This window comes from Pan troglodytes, chromosome 8 (genome assembly GCF_028858775.2).
Source record: "Pan troglodytes isolate AG18354 chromosome 8, NHGRI_mPanTro3-v2.0_pri, whole genome shotgun sequence".
Lineage (NCBI taxonomy): Eukaryota > Metazoa > Chordata > Mammalia > Primates > Hominidae > Pan > Pan troglodytes.
This window is the reverse complement of record NC_072406.2, coordinates 28,418,368-28,446,353: the sequence shown is the minus strand read 5'-3', so window position 1 is coordinate 28,446,353 and position 27,986 is coordinate 28,418,368. Positions and strand designations below refer to the sequence as shown.

The window sequence follows — 27,986 nt, the reverse complement described above, 5'->3', positions numbered from 1 at the left end:
ATAGTGTGCACCTGTAGTCCCAGCTACTCAAGAGGTTGAGGTGGGAGGATTGCTTGATTCTGGGAGTTCGAGACTGCAGTGAGCCATGATGACACCACTGCACTCAAAGCCTGGGCAACAGAACAAGACCCTGCTTCAAGAATAAAATGAAATAAAATAAATAAAAACATACAGATTCCAGAACTCCACCATTCAATATGGGGAGGGGAATTTGCATTTTAACGAGCAAACCCCTCTCCCCCTCCACCAGATACTGTGAATAAAAATATTTAGCAAAGCTTGAGGCCACTGCTTTTTGATCTATGGAAAGTGGATTTGATCCAGATACAATGGAGATCATCTAGGAGAGTTCATAAGAAAAGGGGATAAACCTGAGAGATATTAAGCAGGTCTTGGAGAATGGACAGGAGAGAGGGAAGGAAAAGGATGAAATAGAAGGAATGTGAGTTGGACTTCAGGTTTTCAGCTGGTGACAGAGCAGTTGGTCCCAGCAGGGGCAAGCTGTGGAGTTGGGGAACTGGCCACACCACGTTTTCCTAAAGTTGATTGCACTGATGGTGTGAATTAAAGAAGTCTCCTCCCTCACTCCCTCCCTCCCTCTGTAACTCCCTCTCCCCAGGCTTAGGAAAAGATGGACAGAGCTTGCGGAAATGGGAGGAGAGGAATGGGTGTCGCAGTCATTGATTATAAGCTAAGTTTAGGGTATGTTTAGTTGAAATTGCCGCTGGGACACCAAGTGAGCATATTCGGCCTTTAGTTTGAAATGAACTTGGGGTTCAAGAGAGAGATCTGGGCTAGAGGTTTAGTTTGGCTTATCAGCAGTGTTAACTATTATCTCCAGCAGAGGGTGGAGGACAGTGGGCCTGAGACAGGACCCCAGGAGGGCCCGCACAACAGGACAGGTGGCCTTTACTAAGTTATATCCAAGGGAACATTAGAGTCGAGTCTGCAGTGAGCTGAGATGGTGCCACTGCACTCCAGCCTGGGTGACAGAGGAAGACCCTGTCTCAAAAAATAATAAAATAAATTAAAATAAAGGAAGCATTTGACACTCCCATGGTCCATGCTGAGAAGGCACTGGAAATCACTGAGGGACGTTTAGGCTGTCTCTGCCTGTTTCAGGAGAACAGCTACACAAAGCCCATCAGTCAATTGTCGTTGTTCACAGTAGTTATGGTCCATAGCCACCTCAAACATGGACTGAGCAAATACTGAACCACTGCTACGAGGGAAACGCAGGGCTGAGTTCCTGCAAGCCTCTGGTCACAACATTTTCATGAACCGATCAATAGTACGTGCCTTTGTTTTATGTTGTCTTTGTTTAAAGAAATCTTATTTGATATATAGATTGTTGATTCATTAACATTGAACTGACAGCCCATAGCACCATAACTCATGCCCGAACAAAGCTGATCGAACACACATGTCTTCTCCATAAGGCACAGTCACAACCTCCTCCTGCTTAGGAACATTAGACAGCACTACACTAGGGGTCATTTGAAACGGTGGAATCATGCCTGTAATCCCAGCGACTCTGGAGGCTGAGGCAAGAGGAGCTGGAACCCAGGATGTGGAGGCTGCAGTGAGCTGGGATGGAGCCACTGCACTCCAGCCGGACGACACAGCGAGACTCCATCTCTAAAAATAAATAAGTAAATAGCAAAATCACCAACAGAATGCTTAAAGACATGAAAAGCTTGGCCCTGAATACATCTAGGGGTTACAAATAAGCTTTAGCAAGTAGGGAGGTTTACAAATACAGAATTGGTGAATAATGAGCAGCTACTACACTTTGATCATATTCATTTTGACTCTGTTAACATGGTCATTGGAGAAAAACCATTCCCATCATATCTGTTTTTTTATTTTTTTATTTTTCGAGACAGTCTCATTCTGTGGCCAAGGCTAGAATGCAGTGGCGTGATCTTGGCTCACTGCAATCTCCACCTCCCAGGTTCAAGCAATTCTCCTGCTTCAGCCTCCTGAGTAGCTGGGATTACAGGAGCACATCACCACACCTGGTTAATTTTGTATTTTTAATGGAGATGGGGTTTTGCCATGTTGGCCAGGCTGGTCTTGAGCTCCTGACCTCAGGTGATCCACTTGCCTCGGCCTCCCAAAGTTCTGGGATTACAGGCGTGAGCCACTGTGCCCGGCTGATATCTGTACTATTACAAATGAGTCAAGTCATAGGAATAATGAAGTTTAATTGAGTTTTGGACAAGGCATGAAGACACCTGGGTCCCAGGCCTGCCCACCCCTGGCTGGCCCCACACATATCGGCCCATCAGCACTTTCTGAGCTTGTGTTTGTTTCTGAAATCAAGTTAATTAGTCTAAATAATTTCTAAAAATCTTCCCATGTCTGTGATTATTTTTCTGTGCTTTGCCTTTTCAATATAATAAAGATACTCTGTATTAGTCCACTATAAAGAAATAGCTGAGACTGGATAATTTATAAAGAAAAGAAGTGTAACTGGCCCACAGTTCTGGAGGAGATACAGGAGGCATGGCATCTTCTGCTTCTGGGGAAGCCTCAGGAAGCTTCCGATCATGGCAAAAGGCAAAGGGGAAGTGAGACATTTCACATGGCCAGAACAGGAGGAAGAGAGAGAGGGTAGAGGTGCTACACACCTTGAAACAACCAGATCTCGTGAGAACTCACTCACGATCACAAGAATAGCACCAGGAGATGGTGCTAAACCATTCATGAGAAACTGCCCCCATGATCCAATCACCTCCCATCAGGCCCTACGTCCAACACTGGGGGTTACAATTCGACCTGAGATTTGGGCAGGGACGCAGATCCAAACCATGTTATGCTCTTAACTAGAACTTAACAGGAAACATCTCCAAAATTAAAAAAAAAAAAAATTTAGCCTATTGTGAAAAGCAGAGTCAATTTGCTTTTGTGCATATTTTTGGAGATGAACACTAACACTTCTGGTATTGCAGACAACTGGGCAAGGAAGTGAGAAGAGCTGGGAGCCTCTTCTCAAATATGTTGAAAATTTGAAACTAATAAATGCCTTCTTTCCCACACGTGTGCAGCACACTGCTTGTGTGTGCATGAGCATTCTTACGAAACCCGGAAACGGATTTCCTTTTTCATGCTTAACAATAGTTCCTGGAGGATGTGTTGAGGTTTTTTTCACTTTCAAGGAAGGGAGGAGAGGGAGGAACCCAGCATAAGGAAAACACCCTCCACCCGTGGCAGGCAGGTAAGAATAAACTTAGCCATAGGAGATGCAATCCATCCACTAAAGGCTGTCATTCTACGTCTTAATTATTGCTGTCTCTGCAGCCATCGGCCTGGCCCAGGTCCTTAGCGATGGTCCAGGACCATGGCAATGGCCTCCAGTCCGGTTGTTCTACCCCACAGACCACCCACAATATGACTGAGCATTTGTGTATGAAAATATATATGTGCAGTTCATGTATTAAAATATGTACCTGCCTAAAATTCTTCAGTGGCCTCAGGATGAAGTAAACGTGACACAGAGCCTCCTCCCCTGGCCACCTCTCCCTTCCATATCTCATGGTCGGCCGCCCTGGGCAACATGTCATTCTGTGAAGGAGTCTGCCATTTCTACCCTGTCTGTGTTTGTCTGCATTGTTCTCTTGGCAAATTTGTTGTTGTTTTTTCTTCTTTTTGAGATGGAGTCTCACTCTGTCACCCAGGCTGGAGTGCAGTGGTGCAATCTCAGCTCACTACACCCTCCACCTCCCAGGTTCAAGCAATTCTCCTGCCTCAGCATCCCAAGTAGCTGGGATTACAGGTGCGCGCCACCACGCTCAGCTAATTTGTGGTTTTGTTTTTGTTTTGTTTTGTTTTATTTTTCAAGACAGAGTCTCAGTGGTGCAATCTCGGTTCACTGCAACCTCCGTCTCCTGGGTTGAAGCGATTGTCTTGCCTCAGCCTCCTGAGTAGCTGGAGCTGCAGGTGCACGCCACCATGCCCGGCTAATTTTTGTATCTTTAGTAGAGATGGGGTTTCACCATGTTGGCCAGGATAATCTTGATCTCTTAACCTTGTGATCCGCCCGCCTTGGCCTCCCAAAGTGCTGAGATTACAGACATGAGCCACCAAGCCTGGCCGGCAAACTTCTTTTATCCCATAAAGCCCAGCTGGACTGTTTTCTGCCTCAAAAAATCTTCCTGCCTTTCCTGGGTAGAATGAGATGTTCCTTTCCCTCTAGGTGTCAAAAAAAAAAAATCTACTTGGTATGAAGAGCACCTCCAGACATCAATCAGCCTCCCCTCTGTGATGGGAAAAAAGCAGCACTACCCACGGATCTCCATCTCTCTGCTGCCTCCACCCACCTGGGCACTGCGCTGATTGCATCCCTAGTCCCTGTCCTCTGCCCCGGGAAGTCCCTGCTGGTGCCAAGCTTGTTACAAGAAATCATGTGTTTTAGAATTCAAAGAAAGGCCTAAAACAGTAAAACAAGGAATCATTTTTCTCTCCTTTAGGAAATAAAGTTTGAGAAACAATTTGCCAGAGCAGCTGCCTTATATATGAAAGTACCAAATATTTTAGGTGAGAAACATTTTCAAAACACACTGCGATGGTCACACACCTCTCAGGGGATGATCACAGGTGATTTTGGAGCTCCGAGCCCCCCACACCGGTCAGCTCAGAGGTGGTCAGGGCCTTGTAAATGTCTGCAGTCACCGTGGGAGCTCTGCAATGGAGCAGGAAGACCCAGGCATCCTCATTTAGGAGGGCGCGGAGTGTAACCCTAGCCCGGGTTTTGAGGTGTGCTGCTTCCTACCAGCAGCATCTGCTAGGACAATCCTGCCCTTTCCTCCTCGCCAGGAGGTGCCCTGTGCCTTAGGTGAAAGGATCGCTGATAATAGTTTACCTACGAAGTGGTCATGCGGGATTTACGCAAGTTGGGGTTCCTCCCAACAGTGACTAATTGCAGAATATTTCCTCACCCCCAAAACCCCATACCTATTAGCACCAACTCACTCTTTCCCACACCTCCCAGCCCCTGGCAACCACTAATCTACCCTCTGTCTCTCTAGATTTGCCTATTCTGCACATCCCATAGAACTGGAATCTTGGAATACGTGGCTTTTTGTGTCTGGCGTCTTTCACTCAGCCTGATGTTTTCAAGATTCATCCACGTTGTAGCACATGTCAGTACCACCTTCCCTTTCATGAGTGAATAATATTCCCTCATATAGACAATACCACACTTTATCGATTCATCAGCCGATAGACATTTGTGTGTGTTGTCTCCGCTTTTCGGCTGTTATGGATAATGCTGCTGCAAACATTGATGTGTGAGTTTCTGTATGAACGTAGGTTTTCGGTTCTCTTGGGTTTATACGTAGGAGTGGAATTGCTACATCCTGGGGTCACTCTGTGTTTAATATTCGAGGAACTCCCAGGCTGTTTCTGCAGCACCAAGCTGCTATTCTTGTCTTTCTCCTGGTACCTGGCCCATTCTGCTTGTCGTACAGCTACTTGTTTCAAGTCTAGTACCCTTGCAATGCATAACTCTTGAAGGCACAGGCTGCTTCTAACACTGATCTGTTCCACCCAGGATGTAGATCTGAGCCTTGTATATGATGACAGCTAAATAAATTGATTGATAAAAGAGGTCACATCCACGGCCAACTCACTGGTGCCCTATGGCACTAAGAGCCAGCACTGCTTACCCGGGCACGGTGGCTCATGCCTGTAATCCCAGCACTTTGGGAGGCCGAGGAGGGCAGATCACTTGAGGCCAGGAATTTGAGACCAGCCTGGCCAACGTGACAAAACCCCATCACTACTAAAAATACACAATTAGCCAGGCATGGTGATGCACACCTGTAATTCCAGCTACTCAGGAGGCTGAGGCAGGAGGTTAGCTTGAACGTGGGAGGCAGAGGCTGGAGTGAGCCAAGGTTGTACCACTGCACTCCAGCCTGGGTAGCAAGAGCGAAACTGCATCTCAAAAAAAAAAAAAAAAAAAAAAAAAGAGCCAGCACTGTGAAGTGACTGATCTTCTTAGCACTTATCTTCTAGATCCTGATGTTTTCCCAGAACGTCATTTACCTCTCTAGGTCAACTTTTCCATGTCTCATAGTGGTTGAGAACTCCAGAGTTCAAATCCTAGCCCTGGCATTTATTAGCTGTGGGATACTGGGTGAGTTACTTCCTCATCTGTAAACCTGTTTCCTTACCTGTGAAATGGGCATGTTAATAATGCTTACTTCAGGTGCCAGGTACGTTGGCTGATGCCTGTAATCCTAGCACTTTGGGAGGCCAAGGTAGATGGATCACTTGAGGTCAAGAGTTTGAAACCAGCCTGGCCAACATGGTGAAACCCTGTCTCTACTAAAAATATTTTTTAAAACATTAGCTGGGCATGGTGGCAGGTGCCTGTAATCCCAGCTACTCGGGAGGCTGAGGCAGGAGAATCACTTGAACCTGGGAGGCGGAGGTTGCAGTGAGCCAAGATCACGCCATTGCACTCCAGCCTGGGCAACAAGAGTGAAACTCTGTCTCAAAAATAATAATAACAATGCCTAAGTGATAGAGCTGTTTTGAAGCTTAAATAAATTCCTAAAATTAAAGCACTTAGAATAATGTTTGTCCTGTTAGTAAAGGTTCAGTAATGTGAGTGATGATTATTATTCTATAATGCATTTTTTTGTTTTTCTCTTAAATTCATGTTTTACTCAGAAATTTGTGGGGTTTCTAAAATTTTTTAGAAATCCAGGTACTTAAGCAAGAGTTTTAAAATAGCATAACTTGGCTAGGTGCGGTGGCTGTAGCCTATAATCCCAGGACTTTGGAAGGCAAAGGTGGGAAGGATTGCTTGAGCCCAGGAGTTTGAGACTAACCTGGGCAACACAGGGAGACCCCGTCTGTACAAAAAATTTTGAAAATTAGCTGGGTGCAGTGGTGCACACCCATGGTCCCAGCTATTTGAGAGACTAAGGCAGCAGGGATACTTGAGCCGGGGAGGTCGAGGCTACAGTGAGTTCTAACTGTGCCACTGCACTCCAGCCTGAGTGACAGAGTGAGACCCTGTCTCAAAAAAATAAAAATGAAAAGCACAATTTCTATCATGTTATTAGTTCCCAGGATTGGGGGAATATTCTTTTACCATGACGTACACATTAACCTAGACACATATTTTTAAAGCCATTCTTAATGTTAACATCTAACATTATGTATTCTACATTCATGTAGTGTATGCATGATAACTTTCATATACTCCTAATGTGAAGAGGCTTAGTTACTTTACTGAAAACTTCTGGCTGGGCGCAGTGGCTCACGCCTGTAATCCCAACACTTTGGGAGGCCAAGGCAGGTGGATCACGAAGTCAGGAGTTCGAGACCAGCTTCGCCAACACAGTGAAACCCTGTGTCTACCAAAAATACAAAAATTAGCTGGGCATGGTGGCAGGTGCCTGTAATCTCAGCTACTCGGGAGTCTGAGGCAGGAGAATCGCTTGAACCTGGGAGGCGGAGGTTAGAGTGAGCTGAGATTGCTCCACTGCATTCCAGCCTGGGCAACAGAGCAAGACTCCGTCTCAGAAAAAAGAAAAAAAAAAAGAAAACTTCTAACAAATGAAAAAAGATGACCATTGTAAGGCAAGTAATTGTTATATGAGATATTGCAATACACTTGTAGCATTTTGAAGGTCTTTTGCTAATCTAACTAAAAATTAATTGTATTAATTGATTTGAAATCAGAAAATACAAAAACTGCAGAGTATCCCAAAAATTAGAGTAGGCATTTAAATGTAACTATTAAAATCCCCTTCTATCCATTTCTTTTTCCTGCAGTATTTTCCTCTCTGAGCCTTGGCCTGCTTCCAGAACGCTCTGCCACTCTAATGGTATATGAAGATGTCGTCCAAATAGTATCAGGATTCCAAGGTATATTTAATATTTTTTCAGTTTTTATTGTTATTTTTGATGGATACATTATTGTATATGTTTATGGTGTACAATGTGATGTGATGTTTGTATACAAGGTGGATTGATTAAATCAAACACATTAACCCATCATTAACTTGTCTATCACCTCACTTGCCTAACATTTTTTATAGTGAGACATTTGAAATTTACTCTTTTCATTATTTTGATATGTATAATAATTAAAAAGAGAAACCACAGTCAGTTTTGGGCCACCTACTAAAATCTTATGGCTCATGCCTATAATCCCAGCACTTTGGGAAGCCTAGGTGGGTTGATCATTTGAGGTCAGGGATTGGAGACCAGCCTGGCCAACATGATGAAACCCCATCTCTACTAAAAATACAAAAAAAAAAAAAATATTTAGCCAGGCATGGTGGCACATGCCTGTAATCCCATCTACTTGGGAGGCTGAGGCAGGAGAATCGCTTAAACCTGGGAGGTGGAGGTTGCAGTAATCCAAGATTGTGCCACTGCACTCCAGCCTGGGTGACAGAGTGAGACTTCATCTCAAAAAAAAAAAAACTTAAATGGAATCCACTTATTATTTTTTAAATTATACATTATACTTTAAGTTCTAGGGTACATGTGCACAACATGCAGGTTTGTTACATCTGTATACATGTGCCATGTTGGTGTGCTGCACCCATTAACTCGTCATTTACATTAGGTATATCTCCTAATGCTATCCCTCCCCACTCCCCCAACCCCATGACAGGCCCCAGTGTGTAATGTTTCCCACCCTGTGTCCAAATGTTCTCATTGTTCATTTCCCACCTATGAGTGAGAACATGCGGTGTTTGGTTTTCTGTCCTTGCGATAGTTTGCTCAGAATGGTGGTTTCCAGCTTCATCCATGTCCCTACAAAGGACATGAACTCATCATTTTTTATGGCTGCATAGTATTCCATGGTGTATATGTGCCACATTTTCTTAATCCAGTCTATCATTGATGGACATTTGGGTTGGTTCCAAGTCTGCTATTGTGAATAGTGCTGCAGCACCATTTATTAAATAGGGAATCATTTCCCCATTTCTTGTTTTTGTCAGGTTTGTCAAAGATCAGACGGTTGTAGATGTGTGGTATTATTTCTAAGGGCTCTGTTCTGTTCCATTGGTCTATATGTCTGTTTTGGTACCAGTACCATGCTGTTTTGGTTACTGTAGCCTTGTAGTATAGTTTGAAGTCAGGTAGCGTGATGCCTCCAGCTTTGTTCTTTTGGCTTAAGATTGTCTTGGCAATGCAGGCTCTTTTTTGGTTCCATATGAACTTTAAAGTATTTTTTTCCAATTCTGTGAAGAAAGTCATTGGGAGCTTGATGGGGATGGCACTGAATCTATAAATTACCTTGGGCAGTATGGCCATTTTCACGATATTGATTTTTCCTATCCATGAGCATGGAGTGTTCTTCCATTTGTTTGTGTCCTCTTTTATTTCGTTGAGCAGTGATTTGTAGTTCTCCCTGAAGAGGTCCTTCACATCCCTTGTAAGTTGGATTCCTAGGTATTTTATTCTCTTTGTAGCAATTGTGAATGGGAGTTCACTCATGATTTGTCTCTCTGTTTGTCTGTTATTGGTGTATAGGAATGCTTGTGATTTTTGCACATTGATTTTGTATCCTGAGACTTTACTGAAGTTGCTTATCAGCTTAAGGAGATTTTGAGCTGAGACGATGGGGTTTTCTAAGTATACAATCATGTCATCTGCAAACAGGGACAATTTGACTTCCTTTTTTCCTAATTGAATACCCTTTATTTCTTTCTCCTGCCTGATTGCCCTGGCCAGAACTTCCAACACTATGTTGAACAGGAGTGGTGAGAGAGGGCATCCCTGTCTTATGCCAGTTTTCAAAGGGAATGCTTCCAGTTTTTGCCCATTCACTATGATATTCGCTGTGGATTTGTCATAAATAGCTCTTATTATTTTGAGATACATCCCATCAATACCTAGTTTATTGAGAGTCTTTAGCATGAAGGGCTGTTGAATTTTGTCAAAGGCCTTTTCTGCATCTGTTGAGATAATCATGTGGTTTTTGTCTTTGGTTCTGTTTATGTGATGGATTACGTTTATTGATTTGCGTATGTTGAACCAGTCTTGCATCCCAGAGATGAAGCCAACTTGATCATGGTGGATAAGCTTTTTGATGTGCTGCTGGATTCGGTTTGCCAGTATTTTATTGAGGATTTTTGCATCAGTGTTCATCAAGGATATTGGTCTAAAATTCTCTTTTTTTTGTTGTGTCTCTGCCAGGCTTTGGCATCAGGATGATGCTGGCCTCATAAAATGAGTTAGGGAAGATTCCCTCTTTTTCTATTGATTGGAATAGTTTCACAAGGAATGGTACCAGCTCCTCTTTGTAGCTCTTGTAGAATTCGGCTGTGAATTCGTCTGGTCCCGGACTTTCTTTGGTTGGTAGGCTGTTAATTATTGCCTCAGTTTCAGAGCCTGTTATTTGTCTATTCAGGGATTCAACTTCTTCGTGGTTTAGTCTTGAGATGGTGTGTGTGTCCAGAAATTTATCTGTTTCTTCTAGATTTTCTAGTTTATTTGCATAGAGCTGTTTATAGTATTCTCTGATGGTAGTTTGTATTTCTGTGGAATTGGTGGTGATATCTCCTTTATCATTTTTTATTGCGTCTATTTGATTCTTCTCTCTTTTCTTCTTTATTAGTCTTGCTAGTGGTCTATCAATTTTGTTGATCTTTTCAAAAAACCAGCTCCTGGATTCATTGATTTTTTGAAGGGTTTTTTGTGTCTCTATCTCCTTCAGTTCTGCTCTGATCTTAGTTATTTCTTGCTTTCTCTAGCTTTTGAATTTGTTTGCTCTTGCTTCTCTAGTTCTTTTAATTGTGATGTTAGGGTGTCAATTTTAGATCTTTCCTGTTTTCTCTTGTGGACTTTTAGTGCTATAAATTTCCCTCTACACACTGCTTTAAATGTGTCCCAGAGATTCTGATATGTTGTGTCTTTGTTCTCATTGGTTTCAAAGCAGTCTTTATTTCTGCCTTCATTTCGTTATGTACCCAGTAGTCATTCAGGAGCAGGTTGTTCAGTTTCCACGTAGTTGAGCAGTTTTGAGTGAGTTTCTTAATCCTGAGTTCTAGTTTGATTGCACTGTGGTCTGAGAGACAGTTTGTTATAATTTCTGTTCTTTTACATTTGCTGAGGAGTGTTTTACTCCCAACTATGTGGTCAATTTTGGAATAAGTGTGATGTGATGCTGAGAAGAATGTATATTCTGTTGATTTGGGGTGGAGAGTTCTGTAGATGTCTATTAGGTCTGCTTGGTGCAGAGCTGAGTTCAAGTCCTGGATATCCTTTTTAACTTTCTGTCTCATTGATCTGTCTAATGTTGACAGTGGGGTGTTAAAGTCTCCCAATATTATTGTGTGGGAGTCTAAGACTCTTCGTAAGTCTCTAAGGCTTGCTTTATGAATCTGGATGCTCCTGTGTTGGGTGCATATATATTTAGGACAGTTAGCTCTTCTTGTTGAATTGATCCCTTTACCATTATATAATAGCCTTCTTTGTCTCTTTTGATCTTTGTTGGTTTAAAGTCTGTTTTATCAGAGACTAGGATTGCAACCCCTGCTTTTTTTGTTTGTTTGTTTTCTGTTTGCTTGGTAGATCTTCCTCCATCCCTTTATTTTGAGCCTATGTGTGTCTCTGCACATGAGATGGGTCTCCTGAATACAGCACACTGATGGGTCTTGACTGTTTATCCAATTTGCCTGTCTGTGTCTTTTAATTGGAGCATTTATCCCATTTACATTTAAGGTTAATATTCTTATGTGTGAATTTGATCCTGTCATTATGATGTTAGCTGGTTATTTTGCTCGTTAGTTGATGCAGTTTCTTCCTAGCATCAATGGTCTTTAGAATTTGGCATGTTTTTGCAGTGGCTGGTTACTGGTTGTTCCTTTCCATGTTTAGTGCTTCCTTCAGGAGCTCTTGTAAGGCAGGCCTGATGGTGACAAAATCTCTCAGCATTTGCTTGTCTGTAAAGGATTTTATTTCTCCTTCACTTATGAAGCTTAGTTTGGCTGGATATGAAATTCTGGGTTGAAAATTCTTTTCTTTAAGAATGTTGAATATTGGCCCCCACTCTGTCTTCTGGCTTGTAAAGTTTCTGCCAAGAGACCTGCTGTTAGTCTGATGGGCTTCCCTTTGTGGGTAATCCGACCTTTGTCTCTGGCTGCCCTTAACATTTTTTCCTTCATTTCAACTTTGGTGAATCTGACAATTATGTGTCTTGGAGTTGCTCTTCTCGAGGAGTATCTTTGTGGCATTCTGTTTTTCCTGAATTTGAATGTTGGCCTGCCTTGCTAGGTTGGGGAAGTTCTCCTGTATAATATCCTGCAGAGTGTCTTCCAACTTGGTTCCATTCTCCCCGTCACTTTCAGGTACACCAATCAGACGTAAATTTGGTCTTTTCACATAGTCCCATATTTCTTGGAGGCTTTGTTCATTTCTTTTTACTTTTTTTCTCTAAACTTCTCTTCTCGCTTTATTTCATTCATTTGATCTTCAGTCGCTGATACCCTTTCTTCTACTTGATTGAATCTGCTACTGAAGCTTGTGCATGTGTCACGTAGTTCTTGTGCCATGGTTTTCAGCTCCATCAGGTCATTTAAGGTCTTCTCTACACTGTTTATTCTAGTTAGCCATTTGTCTAATCTTTTTTCAAGGTTTTTAGCTTCTTTGCAATGGGTTCGAACATCTTCCTTTAGCTCAGAGAAGTTTGTTATTACCCATCGTCTGAAGCATTCTTCTGTCAGCTCATCAAAGTCATTCTCTGTCCAGCTTTGTTCCATTGCTGGTGAGGAGCTGCATTCCTTTTGAGGAGAAGAGGCGCTCTGATTTTTAGAATTTTCAGCTTTTCTGGTCTGGTGTCTCCCCATCTTTGTGGTTTTATCTACCTTTGGTCTTTTATGATGGTGACGTACAGATGGGGTTTTGGTGTGGATGTCCTTTCTGTTTGTTAGTTTTCCTTCTAACATTTCAGGACCCTCAGCTGCAGGTCTGTTGGAGTTTGCTAAAGGTCCACTACAGACCCCGTTTGCCTGGGTATCACCAGCGGAGGCTGCAGAACAGCAAATATTGCAGAACAGCAAATGTTGCTGCCTGATCCTTCCTCTGGAAGCTTTGTCTCAAAGGGGCACCCAGCCATATGAGGTGTCAGTCGGCCCCTACTGGGAGGTGTCTCCCAGTTAGGCTACTCGGGGGTCAGGGACCTACTTGAGAGGGCAGTCTGTCCATTCTCAGATCTCAAACTCTGTGCTGGAGAGCCACTACTCTGTTCAGAGCTGTCAAACAGGGACGTTTAAGTCTGCAGAAGTTTCTGCTGCCTTTTGTTCAGCTATGCCCTGCCCCCAGAGGTGGAGTCTACAGAGGCAGGCAGGCCTCCTTGAGCTGTGGTGAGCTCCACCCAGTTCGAGCTTCCCAGCCATTTTGTTTAGCTACTCAAGCCTCAGCAATGGCAGATGCCCCTCCCCCAGCCTTGCTACCACCTTGCAGTTCAATCTCAGGCTGCTGTGCTAGCAGTGAGCGAGGCTCCATGGGCGTGGGACCCTCTGAGCCATGCACAGGATATAATCTCCGGGTGTGCCGTTTGCTAAGACTGTTAGAAAAGTGCAATATTAGGGTGGGAGTGTCCCGATTTTCCAGGTACCATCTGTCACAGCTTCCCTTGGCTAGGAAAGGGAATTCCCCAACCCTTTGCGCTTCCTAGGTGAGGCGATGCTCCGCCATGCTCCGTGGGCTGCACCCACTGTCCGACAAGCCCCAGTGAGATGAACCTGGTACCTCAGTTGGAAATGCAGAAATCACCCGTCTTCTGCGTCGCTCACCTTGGGAGCTGTAGACTGGAGCTGTTCCTATTCGGCCATCTTGGAACCTGATCTGGAATCCACTTATTGTTGGATGGTGATAGCAGTGAATTTATCCACAGCTGGGACATAGCATCTATTTTCCCTGTGAGGCACACCACATTTGAATTTGATTAAACTATCAGTTCACTGTAAGTGTGTGAGAGAAAAGGAGGGGCTGTCCCACTCTGTGTACCACCATCCCTTTCCTCTCCAATGGAGAGCATGTTCATCTTGTTTGGGCCACAGTCCAGGGCACTGCCTCTGCCTCACTTACAAGTGGACAGGGTCACTCCTAAAGACTAATAAGCAGGCCAGTGTGGCTTTATCCTCTCTCTTGCCCTCTTATTTTTTCAACCTGTCTCACAGGTTGTGATGTCTGTAAACATGATCTTGCCCCTCCTGCTCTCACAGAAAAGCTCACAAAGAAGGTTTGAGGGACTGTGCTTTCCTTGATATGGGGTTAGAATTGACAATGCTTGTGTAAAATGCATTTCTGTGCTAAGAGCATACTATTCCATCTAAATCATGGCCTTGCCAGGCACAATGGCTCACACCTGTAATCCCAGCACTTTGGGAGGCCAAGGCAGGAGGATCACTTGAGACCAGGCATTCAAGATCAGCCAGGGCAGTTAAGCAAGACTCCATCTCTACTAAAAATAAAAATTAAAAAAAAAATCTGTGTATGTTAGTGCACGCCTGTAGTCCCAGGTACTCAGGAGACTGAGACAGGAGGATTACTTGAGCCCAGGAGGTCGAGGCTGCAGTGAACCATGATCATATCACTGCACTCCAGCCTGAGGGACAGAGTAAGACCCTGTCTCAAAAAAGTGAATAAATAAATAAATAAATAAATCATGGGCCTGAGAATCATGTTTCCTGGCTTTGTTTGTTTGTTTGTTTGTTTGAGACAGAGTCTCTGTTGCTCAGGCTGGAGTGCAGTGGCGTGATCTTGGCTCACTGCAACATCCGCCTCCCAGGTCCAAGTGATTTTCATGCATCAGCCTCCCCAGTAGCTGGGATTACAGGCAAGCACCACCACACCTGGCTGATTTTTGTATTTTTAGTAGAGATGGGGTTTCACTATGTTGGCCAGGCTTGTCTCAAACTCCTGACCTCAGGTGATGCATCCACCTCGGCCTCCCAAAGTGTTGGGATTACAGGCACCATGCCTGGCCCAACTTTCTTTCTTTCTATCTCTTGGTCCCTTCTTCTTGGGAGGCTCCAGTGCCTGTGCTGGGCCCACATTTCTTCTTTCTGGTCCTAAACATCTCATCTAGGCCTCTGGCTTCCAATGCTCTAATTACTCCTGATTCCGTCTCTCCAGCCCAGACCCTCCCCACTGAAATGGGGGCTTGGATGACGCCTCTGCTTGGAGGCCTGTCAGGCACCTCCAACTCAGTATGGACACATAGAGCTTGATATTTTTGGCCTTCCCGTGATCAATGGTATAAACGTCTACCTAAGTTGATACCACTATAAACTCAGGCCAAAACTCGAGGAATTGTCCTTGATTCTTCTCTCCTCGAATCTCATTCTTTTGATGAGTTTGGTGTCTCCATCTGCATTGCCACCTCACAAATCCAGGATACCACCATGTCCCCTCAGGCACTGCAGTAGGTTTTTAACGGGTTATCCCATTTCACTCTTGCCAAACCAGTAATCGAGTGTTTACAAAGTGAGGGTGACCAAATCACCTTGCTTGGATCTTCAATGGTTTTCCCATTGTACTTGGAATAAAATCCAACCCCTTCCACTCAGGGCTGGACAATTCCCTGGCCCTGGGCCTCTGGTGGCTTCTGCGGTTGTCCAGGTCCTCCCTGGTAAGGAAGGGACGAAGCTACAGCATTTATACACACAGGGCTTCCCACACAGCCGGCTGCCTGCACCCCTTCTTCTGCCAGACGTGGCTTTTAGGCCCACGTGCTCACTGTCGGCCTCTTGTCTTCTCCTTCACAGCCACCTTCAACATCCACTGTCCCCACCTTTCCCTTTACTAAGATGCTGAAGGAGGCAATGTGTGGTTTTACTGTCCCTCACTCTTGGGGAGCAGCACTGTTCTTAGTGAGGTGTTTGTGGTAAAAGCTTGTACTGCAGGGTCTGCCGTGACACCCACACTTCGTCCATCGTGGCTGTCCAGCCTCCTCACCGCTCCGTGTTCTGCTCCTCATGGCCACCCTGCTGGCCCTGACAGCTGGACATTTCACTGTCTCCTCTCAAGTCTCTACAGGGTTCCTCCAGGACCCAGCACCTGAGTGGGGTGCCCTCTGCAGTCTCCTTCTGCCTACGCAGCAGTCACACACAACCTTCTTCTCCCCTTCCTTTTTTTTTTTTTTTTTTTTTTTTTGTGATGGTGTCTCGCTCTGTTGCCAGGCTGGACTACAGTGGCGCGATCTCGGCTCATTGCAACCTCTGCCTCCTGGGTTCAAGCGATTCTCCTGCCTTAGCCTGCTGAGTAGCTGGGACTACACACACGTGCCACTGCACCCAGCTAATTTTGGTATTTTTAGTAGAGACGTGGTTTCACCATGTTGGCCAGGATGGCCTCAATCTCCTGACCTCGTGATCTGCCCCCCTCAGCTTCCCAAAGTGCTAGGATTACAGGCATGGGCCACCGCACCTGGCCTCTTCTCCCCTTCTTATATCTCCATGAGTGGAATATGGCTGCAGCGAGCCTGATGTCACAGTCATCAGTTCTGTGCCCATGCACGCTGGCATTCCTTCCCCCTGCCCATGTGTGCCCACAGCATTGCCATGCCCATGCCCTGACACAGGTCCTGTTGATCTCTACCAAGCCCACTGCAGTAGCCCCCCTGTGGGGTACACGTCTTTAACCTTTGACTTAGGATTGGAGCCAGATTTCGGAAGGAGAAGCTAGACTTTCTACCTCGAGTCTCTGCTCTCCAAGACACCATGCACTAAACTGCCCGTTGGGTCTACCTGAGGTGGAGCTCCAGTTCTTTCTGTCCCTTCCTGGCTCGCCTTGGCCTACAGAGTAAAATCCATTCTGCCAACTCACACTCCCTGGCCTCCAGGATATGGCCTCAACTTTTCTCTCTCTCTTTTTTTTTTTTTTTTGTTTGAAACAGTCTCACTCTGTCACCCAGGCTGAACTGCAGTGGTGCAATCACAGCTCACTGCAGCCTTGACCTCCCAGACTCAAGCAATCCTTTCACCTCAGCCTCCTGAGTAGCTGTTACCACAGGCACACACCACAATGCCCAAATGATTTATTTTTATTTTTAGTAGAGACGGGGGTCTCGCTATGTTGCCCAAGCTGGTCTCGAACTCCTGACCTCAAGTGATCCGCCCACCTCAGCCTTCCACAGTGCTGGGGTTACAGGTGTGAGCCACCATGCCTGGCCTCACCTCCCTTCTGAGTGTTCTTCTTTTTGCTGTGTTCTGGTCTACCTCAGTTTCTGTTTTCCACCTGGGGCTTTCCACCTCCTCTGCCAATCTGTCTTGAAACCCTTCCTGGACAGGAAGGGCAGCCTGGATGCCACATGGTTGGAAGGTCTTTCCTGAACATCCACTGGAGATGGGAGTCACACCGCCTGCCCCTGGCAGCCGAGGGGCTTGTGTCCTGTGGCCCTATCCCTCCCAGCCATGGCTGTTGGATCTGGAGTGGGCACCCAGCTTGGGGGTAACCAGTCCATAGTGTGGCCGCAGGTGCGACCCAGCAGCTCTTGTCCCCTTTCTTTTCCTGGGATTGAACTAAGAACCCAGCAGGGGTTGAGAATAGCGGCTAAATGGTCCTGAGATGCAGGCCGAGCTGTGCCAGGCCTTCTGTGAGCCAGGTAGAAGAACAGAAAGGATGCAGAAGCAGAAGAAGACACTCAGAGCAGGTCAGAAAGGAGCAGACGGCGTCCATGGGTCCCACTCATGGCCCAGTGTTACAGGGAAACCCACTCACTCCTGCCAAGTGGCCTGAGAGCTGCCTGAGCCCAGAGCTGGTCGTTCTACCTCTTGTGCCTTCCACCACCTCTGGCTCCTGTTCTTGGAGCCACAGGTCCTCACCTCCCTTATTGTCCCTCACGTCCTTATCAGTAACCAAATGCAGCAGATTAAACAACCCACCACCTGGGAGTTCTGGATCTTTCCATGATACCCCCCTTTCCTACCATATTTGGGAGTACACCTTATCTCACTGACTAAAGGTGAAAACCAGAAGGCCAAGAACTGTGTCTTCATCATCTCGGTCCTGCCAGGTCTGTGCCCTATGCCTGCCAATGGTAGACACCCAATGAGTAATTCATTGAATAATTGAGTTAAACAAATACAAAAAAAAAAAATCAAAATCCAGCTGCTTCTTGTACTTCCTACATAGACTAGTTACTCCATGGTCTTTTTTTTTTTTTTCTCAGAGGCACCATCTCAGCTCATTATAGCCTCAACTTCCCAGGCTTAGGTGATTCTCCCATCTCAGCCTCCTGAGTAGTTGGGACTATAGGCATGCACCACTAAGTCTGGCCAATTTTTTGTATTTTTTGTAGAGATGGAGTTTCACCATGTTGCCCAGGCTCGTCTCAAACTCTTGGGCTCAAAGATCCTCCTACCCTGGACTCCAAAAGTACTGGGATTACAGACATAGGCAGCCACACCTAACCCACTTATTTTCTTTGTTCTGAAAGCTAAGAAAAGTACAGTACAGTACACACACAAATACACACACACACACACGCACACACACACACACACGCACACATACGAGTACTTGAGCAGCTCTTTCTCTCTCTGAGGAGCAAGAAGCATGAGCATATTATAAATTGGCCCGAGGAGTAAGACATTCAGGTAGTTTTCATTATAGTTAATTTTATCACTGCTTCCTGTACATAACCAGAAACTGGCTGCACCTTTTTATAATCTCATTTCCATGCCAACTTTTTAAAATTACAAAATTTTGTTAATGTTTAAATGTGCCCTGCTTCATGAACTTAATCATGTTTAATTGTATGATTCCTTGTCTCGGTCGTATTGAGGCATGGCAATGATAATAATGGATCATTTTGTTTCCTGTTTTCCCACTAGTTGGAAGAAAGCCATATGTAGCTAAATAAAGGTGATCCTTACTACCATGTAGATAAATAAATGGTAGTCTTTACTACCATGTAGATAAATAAATAGTGGTCTTTACTACTATTTGCTTAATACAGTTTATTTTTTTTTTTTTTAAGAGACAGGGTCCCACTGTCACCCAGCTGGAATGCAGTGACCGGATCTCAGCTCACTGTACCCTCTGCCTCCCCAGCTCAAGTGATCCTCCCACCTTAGCCTCCCAAGTGGCTGGGACTACAGTATACACCACCACACCTGGCTAATTTTTTTTTTTTTTTTTTTTTGTAGAAACAGGGTTTCACCATGTTGCCCAGGTTAGTCTCAAGTTCCTAGGCTCGAGCTATCTGCCCACCTTGCCCTCCCAAAGTGCTGAGATGCCCAATGCATTTGTATTGTCTACAAAACTAATACAATACTGAATTTATAAATGACATATTAAAATTATGCTCTCAAACTGGTCACATTTAGTTGCATTTTTTTTTAATTGATTCAGAGGAGAAAAAAATAAATTCTTGCCTGCTCAGACATGCAAGCCACTATGCCCAGCCAGTTTTGTTGCGTTTTAAAAGTGAGGAAAGTAATGGTGTAACATGTTATTTTTGACATTGTTTTATAAAGAAAGCCTGGGCCAGGCACAGTGGCTCACACCTGTAATCCCAGCGCTTTAGGAGGCCAAGGTCAAGGCACTTTGGTAAGATCACTTGAGCCCAGGAGTTCAAGCCAGACTGGGCAACATAGCAAGACCCCAAAAATATTTAAAAATTAGCCAGGTGTGGTGTTGTGTGCCTACAGTCCCAGCTACTCTGGAGGCTGAAGTGGGAGAATCTCTTGAGCCCAGGAGTTCAAGGTTGCAGTGAGCCATGATTGTGCCAGTGTACCCCAGCCTGGGCAACAGAGCAAGACTCTGTCTCAAATAAATAGGTAGTTTTGTTGGTAGGTAGGTAGGTAGATGGATGGTTGGATGGATGGATGGATGGACGGACGGACGGAAGGATGGACGGATAGATAGATAGATAGATAGATAGAGAGATAGATAGACAGACAGATTAGATGGATAGAAGATAGATTAGATAGATAGATAGATAGATAGATAGATAGATAGATAGATAGATGAGATAAATGTATAGATAGATGATAGATTAGATAGAGGATTAATAGATTAGATAGATGGATAGATGATAGATAGATAGATAGATAGATAGATAGATAGATAGATAGATAGATAGATAGGATAGATGGATAGATGATTGATAGATGCATAGATAGATAGGCAAGCAGCCAGCCAGGACTGTCTTAGGATAACAGGATGGTGAGGGGAAGGGTCCGAAGACTCACACGTATTCCCTGCAGTGTTAGGTGATGCCTCAGTAATTGGTCAACAAGAGGGATATTCCCCCACGTAGGCTATATCTGAAAATGCGCTCAGTGTCACAAAACGCTGGCAAATTGTTTCCAAACTTGTCTGTGAGATGGTAAGAGTATGGAAAGAGAGAACACTCATAAATTATACGAATCATTTTCTTGGAGAGTGTTTTGTCCTTTGCTGAAGATCACATTTCCATCAAAATCTTGTGGGGAGGGGTTTGGTAGTAAATCCATAGATTAAATCCCAGATTATTTCTGGTAAGGGATGAATGGGGAGGCTGGCATTGTTTGAATGCCAGAGATGAGACTGGGGGAGCCAGCCTGCAGCTCTGGCTCCCGGAGCCTCTAGGAGGTCCTCATGCTGTCTCAGAAACAATGACTGAGTGTGATGAGAGTAAATAAGAAGATACAGACAAGATGCCCCCAGCTGCCCATGGGCACTGTCATCAGGCCGACTGGCATCACCCAGGTCAGTGGTCTCCATCCTCTGCTGGGCTCCTCATGTTTCCCAGATGGTCCTTTTCCTGTTCCCCGGGCAGCTGCTGTGGGAAGCTTTTCCCAGCACACTCCATATGCCCCTCGCCCCACCTGCATGCCGTCCTCCCAGGAGGGCCCTGGTGGCTGGTTTCACAGGGAAAGCAGGCCGTCAGGGAAGCACGCCTTCCCAAGTGGTCTTCCTCCCGCCCCCTTTCCGAAGAGGACATGGCAGTGTCCTCCTGCAGCTTCTCTGCCCCACCATGAACCCCTTCACATTCTCATTGGAGCCTATTTGTTATCACCTCCTCTCACACCTCCCTGCATTTATGCTGAGTCTTTCATCTCTTCTAGTTCTTTCTCAGCTCTCAAAATCACTGAAGGCTTTGCCATTCAAAGCAAAACCCTTCTTAAGTCACCCTATTTCTCCTTCAAGTCACAATCTTTTCCCGAACCTTGGAGATACCTCCCCTTGCCATGCACATGTCTTTAAACTCCCTTTTGTGCTGCCTCACACGATTCCTTAGAAATCCCTCTTGCTGAGCTCAGCAGAGCTACAGTTACGTGACCTAGTGGCCACTTCTTCCTAACTTCCCCGCAGCTTCACCACCCTACCCGGTCCTGCCTTCCTGGATGTCTTCATCCTTTCTCTGGCCCTCTCTCTGTTCATTGCTTCTCAATCTCCTTCATGGGTTCTTCCTGCTCTGCCTATCTCTTATTTCAAGAATAGCTTTCCACTCCAGCTGCCTTTTCTGTGAGGACCCCCAGAGCTGCTGTCTTTATTTGGAACTTTATCATTTCTCACTTGAATAATTTCATAGCAGCCTCCTGCCTGATCGCTCTGACATCAGACTCTGCACCCACGGCCATACTCCACCTGCTGTCAGAATTGGGCAAAAACAAATCGGAATCTTTCACTTCCCTACCGGTAACTCCCACTCACTCTCCCCTGCAGGCCCACACAAATCCAAACTAATTGATTGATTGATTCATTGGCAGGGTCTTACTCTGTTGCATGGACTGGAGTGCAGTAGTGCAATCATAACTCACGGTAGCCTCAGACTCCCAGGCTCAAATGATTCTCTTGCCTGTGTCTCTGGAGTAGCTCAGACTTCAGGCATGTGCCACCACACCCATCTAATTTTTCAGATTTTTTGTAGAGATGGGGTCTATGTTGCCCAGGCTATTCTCAGACTCCTGGCCTCAAGCGTTCCTCCTGCCTCAGCCTCCTAAAGCACTGGGATTACAAGGATGAGCCACCACACCCGGCCCCAAACTCTTGATTGGGACTTACCAAGTCCTTCCTAAGTCTCTCCCTCTGCCCCTGGACCCCACGTAGCTCACAGAGAGTTCCTTCACTTCCCCACACATGGTAGATTTTCTTTATCTGTGCCCCTTCATAGATGCTGTCACTTCTCCTCTGCCTCTCAACCTTCAAGACACAGTTCACAAATACCAGCCCGGGAACTGCTTTTCTCATGGACAGCTGGCCACTCTCTCTCTTGAAGTTTATCTTGTACTTTCATCATTACCCTCTTATTCTAGCACTTAAAACACTATGATAATCAAGCCGTTTCCATGACTGCCTTCTCGACCCTTTTCTGTATTAGAGTAACGAATGTTATTGATGTTTTAGGGAGTTAAACATGTAAGAAGAGAAGGATGATGTGATAAACTCATCAAGAGGTGATGAAAGCTCTAAGAAGAGATTTCCTTGACTCTGATTCAGGGAAGAAGAGAAAGTACCATTATCCCCAAGATTACTGGCTCAACTCTTCACTGATCCATTTAAGGAGGCTAAATGCCATCTCAGAAAAGAGCCCCAGGGCAGAAAACAGAAAACCTCTGCAACCCTCCCGCTTTAGTTTTCTTTCAGGTGGCAACCCTTGGTTTTCTTTAAACTTCATCTTCTGAAATTGACTCGGAAATCTTCATCCCACCCTCCAAAAGCTTACTATCAGCATTCTTTTTAAGCTTCTTTGTTCATATGATAGTTCGGGAGAGGAACAGAGATTCAGATAGAAAGACAGCGGAAGACACAGAAAGAGACAAAGAGAGAAATGCCTTCTCCTCTCTTGAGTTCCGTGAATACAAAGGCTTTCCCTACTCCTCTTTGCAGTCGTAGACCCGTTGCAGGGAGATTCTCAGTGCCAGTTGTCTGGATTTTGTGAAGGTGCTCAGGGTATATAGTGCAGTGGTTCAGAATTGGGGGTGATTTTGCCCCCCCTCCCCAGAGACATTTAGTGAGGTCTGGAGATATTTTGGGGGCTGCTACAGACATCTAGTGGGTAGAGGTCAGGGATGCTATTAAACATGCTGCAATGCATGGGACACCCCCAAACAAAGAACTACCTGGCCCAAAATGTAAATGGTGCTGAAATGGAGGACCCCTGATCTAGTTGGAATGGAGACAGAGCATTACTGGAACATAGTGAGTTGCCAGGTTTAACTCATCTTCACATAAGTACCATTGAGCACCAACTGTATACAGAACATAGTGCCATGCATTTCACAGAACGCCTGGTTTAAGGAGCTTCAGTCTATAATGGGAAGAGGAAATGGGAAAGCAGTGCTTATCCAGGAGACACTGTTAGACACCATCCATATGTGTTCTGAACCAACATCACAACAGCCATATTATGAGACAGGCATGATTCATACCCATTTTAAAGATAACCTGAAGCCCAAATCACTCAACTATAAGGTGGTAGAGGAAAGATTTAAACCTGGAGCTAAGTGATTCCACCACCCATGTTCTCATGATGCTCTTGATTAGGCAGATGAACAAATATACAAATAATTATGATACAGGACATAGTAAGAGCAGTGCTACAAGAGAGATGCAAATAGAGCTTAGAGCTTAGGGTGGGATTAACAAAGACTACATAGAAGAGGTGGCTTTTGACATGCGTTTTGGGTGAGCTGTAGGATGAGGGGAAGAAGTTTCAGACATGGAGATGCATGAATGTATATACACAGAGAGACCAGGCGTGGTGGTTCACACCTGTAACCCCAGCACTTTGGAAGGCTGTGGAGGGCAGATGACTTGAGCCCAGGAGTTTGAGACCAGACTGGGCAACATGGCGAAACCTCATCTCTACAAAAAAGTATAAAAATTAGCCAGGTGTTGTGGCATGTGCCTGTAGTCCCAGCTACCCAGTAGGCTGAGGTAGGAAGATCACTTGAGCCCAGGAGGTCAAGGCTGCAGTGAACTGTGATGGCATCATTGTACTCCAGCCTGGGTGACAGAGCAAGTGAAGACCCTGTCTCAAAAAAAAAAGGAAAGAAACAATCAGACTTAGTCATGCAGTCCTATTTGGCCAGAGGATGAGAACTGGTTGGCAGTCAGCAGGGCATCTATTTTGAGGTAGGCATGGTGTGATAGGAAAGGATACAGAGTTAGAATTAAAATAATTCCTTTCTACCTCTTACAAGCAGAATGACTTTGGGCAAGTCACTTACCTCTTTGAGCTGTAGTTCATCATCCATAAAGAGGAAAGGGTTCCTTCTTCACAGGGTTGTTGTAAATATTAAATAACATATTTTTATTTATGCACTTTGTAAATTCTAAAGCACTGATCTATGCCTCTCATTTAGAGAAGAGGTGTAGTTGTAGTCTGGGTCTATATTGGTCTATTCATTTTTGTTGTTTTTTTTGTCATCATTGTTAATTTGGTAAGTGGGAGAGATCCGTTGATGGTTTCTGGGCAGGGAAAGGACATGATTAGAGTAGTATCTTTGAACAGTCACAGTGTCAGTAGATGAAAAGGGAGTGAGGCTGAAGCAGATGGCCCGGATAGGAGGCTTTCACAATAGTTGAGGTGAGAGGCAGTATAAGGTAACATACGCTGTTGGATGCAAAAAGGGAGAGAAATATGGTGCAAGAAATTTGTTAAGGGAAGATTGGCCAGTCTTGGCACTTGAGTGAATGCCAAGGATGATAGATAGGGAGAATGATGGCACTTAAGGATGATAGATAGGGAGAATGATGATGGTGACCTAGAATCAAAACTGGGTGTTGGGGAGACTGGAATATTGTTAGGTGAAAGAGAAGGTAGATGATGATTTTAGAGTGACAGATGGGCATCTGGGTAGAAGTGTCTAGAAGGCAGGGGAAAATCCAGGCATGGAGCTTAGAAAAGAATCCAATGCTGGAGTGGATGGTACCAGCCAAGGCAGTGGCAGTGAAAGGGAACCCACAGGGAGCGAGCAGAGCACAGAAATGGCACAGGCGATGAGTGGTAGCCCTCTGGGAGCTGTTTCATCCAGAGGTAGGACAAGAAAGGAAGGACTTGCAAAGGAAACAGCAGGCAGACACTGGAGAGAACCAGAGTGCAGGACCATGAATCCCAAGGAGGAAGGGGATTGTGGGCAGGAGGGGCAAACAGTGTCAACCATTGTGAAGAGGTCGACGAGGATGGAGGCTGAGCTGTGGTCATGGGGTTTGCGGATCACACAGTCGACGTCTCCAAGGGCAGCATGCATTGTGGGTAGAAGCCACATCACTGGAGCTTGGTGGAAGGACAGAAGGCATTCGCTTATGGGGATAACAGAGTTAGAGTAATGTTTGCTTGTTATTGTTCTAGACTGGGGAAAAAATGAGTATTTTTGTTGGTTGGGGAGGAAAAGCCCATAGAGAAAGAGATTGCTGATGAAGGCAAAAACAGATGGTTGAGCCAAGTCTTACAATGAATAAGCAAAAGTTAAATTAGAGGCTTGGATTGACCTTGGAGGTGGTTAGGGGCAGAAGAGAAGAGGGAAGAACAGATTTTGAAATGCAGAGAGTTGGGAGGCTGAGGCAGGCAGATGACCTGAGGTTAGGAGATCGAGACCAGCCTGGCCAACATGATGAAACCTCATATCTACTAAAAATACAAAAATTAGCCAGGTGTGGTGGTGGTCACTTGTAATCCCAGCTACTTGGGAGGCTGAGGCAGGAGAATTGCTTGAACCCAGGAGGCAGAGGTTGCAGTAAGCCGAGATCACGCCACTGCACTCCAGCCTGGGCAACAGAGCAAGACTCTCTCTGAGAAAAAAAAGAAAAAGGAGAAAAGAAAGAAATGCAGCGAGAGGAAGCGGGGACCCCCGTATTTTCAGGAGAGCAGGGTCTGAGTATTTTGGGGATGGGGATGGAGCCCTACAGGCTTATCCACTGCCTACCCTGCCACCCCCTCACAATCATATTCCTTTCTGAAGTGTGGAACTATTTAGCGGCTTTAGTACACGGAGGCAGGCTTAAGAATATAACCGCTCCCCCAACCCCATGCATACCGTCTTTCGATTTTATTTGTGCTGTGGCTCAGAATAGCTTGCACCCTTAAATTCCTTACGTGCTTCTTCAGTCATTTTCATCACCATAGGTGTTGCCTGTGCTTTGTGGTGGGGTGTTTAGTCCCTCATGGATGGTACCCGTGTCGTGCCAGTCCCAGGGTGTGTCAGATAAGCTGCACCGGCCATATCCTTTCCATGAGGATCTGCCCCCACATAGCCTGCTACATACCCCCAGCCCCCAGCCCCAGCAGATAGACCCTGGATGTCTGGCCAGGGACCAAATTCTCCTGCACAAGTGGGGAGAGAGATGTGTTGCCCACCCAAATGCATGTAACACTTGATCTGCTCGAGAAGGCACGAGAAGCAGAGGATCGGGGGAGACACCAGGGCCCTGAGAGCTGGGGAGAGCAGCCTGGGTTTCTGGTTCTCTGGGTCCCAGGCCAGTCCCCGTAAGTCCTGGCTAGGCTGCGTATCCTGGGCCCATTCCCAGGCTCCCCCTTGTCTTTCAGCAACCCTCAGTCCAGTCGGAGAAGGTTTCTGTGCCCCACTGCCCTCACACAGGTCTCTGCCAGCCCATCTCACAGGGGCTCCTCCTAAGGCCTGGAGGGGTGCACTTTTCCTTGCCTGTTCTGGGATCACCAGCTCAGCTTCTGCCTCTGCCCGGACCCTCATGAGGACAGGCTCCCTCTTTGCTCCGTCACATGTAGACTCACCATTCTTGTTCTCTTCCTATTAGCAGAGTGCTTTACTTTTCCACCATGTGAGACCCAGGCTTCTACACAGGGGCTTGTTCATTGAATACTATCAGCAGCATTATTTAGCCGGAAAACCAGTAGATAACATATATTTCCTGATCATTGAAAAAAATACCAGAAGCAATGAATGTTGTTATATCATCCGGAGTGAGGAGATGAGAAAGAATGCTGGCTTTGACCTTCCATCCTGGAGGGCAGCGTGGAAAGGGAGAAGAAAAGCAAGCTGTGCGCCATGTGTGTGGGCAAGGGGGAGAAGGGATGAGAAACAGACTGCCCCTGGCAGGACACAGAGCGCTTGTGGGACCCCCGAGGAATTTGAACTCTCCACAGACCAAGGAGGTGGCAGGAGTAAGACATCGGTATTCTGTAACATCGAGGGAAAATAAGACCAGACTAAGAAGAATACAATAATGTTAAAATACCCAGATCCCCAGAGGCTGGTGTGTCGCTGTGGGTTTGTTTTAGGGATGAAGAAGGGGAATCGATGGTCTGGAGCTAGACTAATGTCTGTGTCTGTTTAGTTTCAGCAGAGATGACTGGAGTTAGATAGGACTCTCATGATTTTGGGCACCTGCTCGCTGGGCTCTAAACCTGGGCCTGGATTTCACAGAGTGGAGAACCAGCCCCTGGAGAAGTCTACCTGCTAGTTTTTAGAAGGAAGAGGGAGCATTGTGACTCCCTGCCAGTTAGGCAGTGTGTAGCCAAGACAGGCTGCCCCCGACATAAGTCCTTTGGACCTCAGTGACTTCACCTTTAAGAAGAGAGACTTGGACTAGTGGATTCTTGGAGCTCTAAAACTCCCTTATTCTAGAACACGTCTAGACAGGCTTCTTTACTCCTTACAAGTTCTTTGATCCAGAGTTAAAAGGAACCGTGGAGTGGAGATAAAGCCCACCAGCTCCGTGCAGAGCTGTTGAAGCAGGACAGCAGGGGGCCGGGAGAAGGAACCCTCAGCAAAGCACAGGTGGAATGTGGTCTCCCTCAAGCCTGGGGTTGGATCTACAGTTTTTCTCTTAACAATGCTTTTGCCAGGTTTGCACAAAATTACCTAGCACCTTTACGTCTTGTGAATATCACCGCAGCATTAGGTAAAAACCAGTTCAGGTTTTATGATCAAAACAACATCTGGGCCAGGCGCGGTGGCTCACACCTGTAATCCCAACACTTTGGGAGGCTGAGGCGGGTGGATCACCTGAGGTCAGGAGTTCGAGACCAGCCTGGCCAACATGGTGAAACCCTGCCTCTACTAAAAATACAAAAATTAGCTGGGTGT

The 27,986-nt window shown here is 45.6% G+C and overlaps 1 protein-coding gene across 2 annotated transcripts in view; it reads left to right on the top strand.

Annotated features, from left to right (window-relative positions):
- Positions 1–27,986, top strand: part of FAM171A1 (family with sequence similarity 171 member A1) — a 162,795-nt gene that overhangs the window by 90,981 nt on the left and 43,828 nt on the right. For both annotated transcript variants that reach the window (XM_016962718.4, XM_016962717.4), the window contains exon 3: positions 7,795–7,887. In XM_016962718.4, the coding sequence (XP_016818207.4) occupies positions 7,795–7,887 (93 nt within the window). The remainder of the gene's footprint in view (positions 1–7,794; positions 7,888–27,986) is intronic.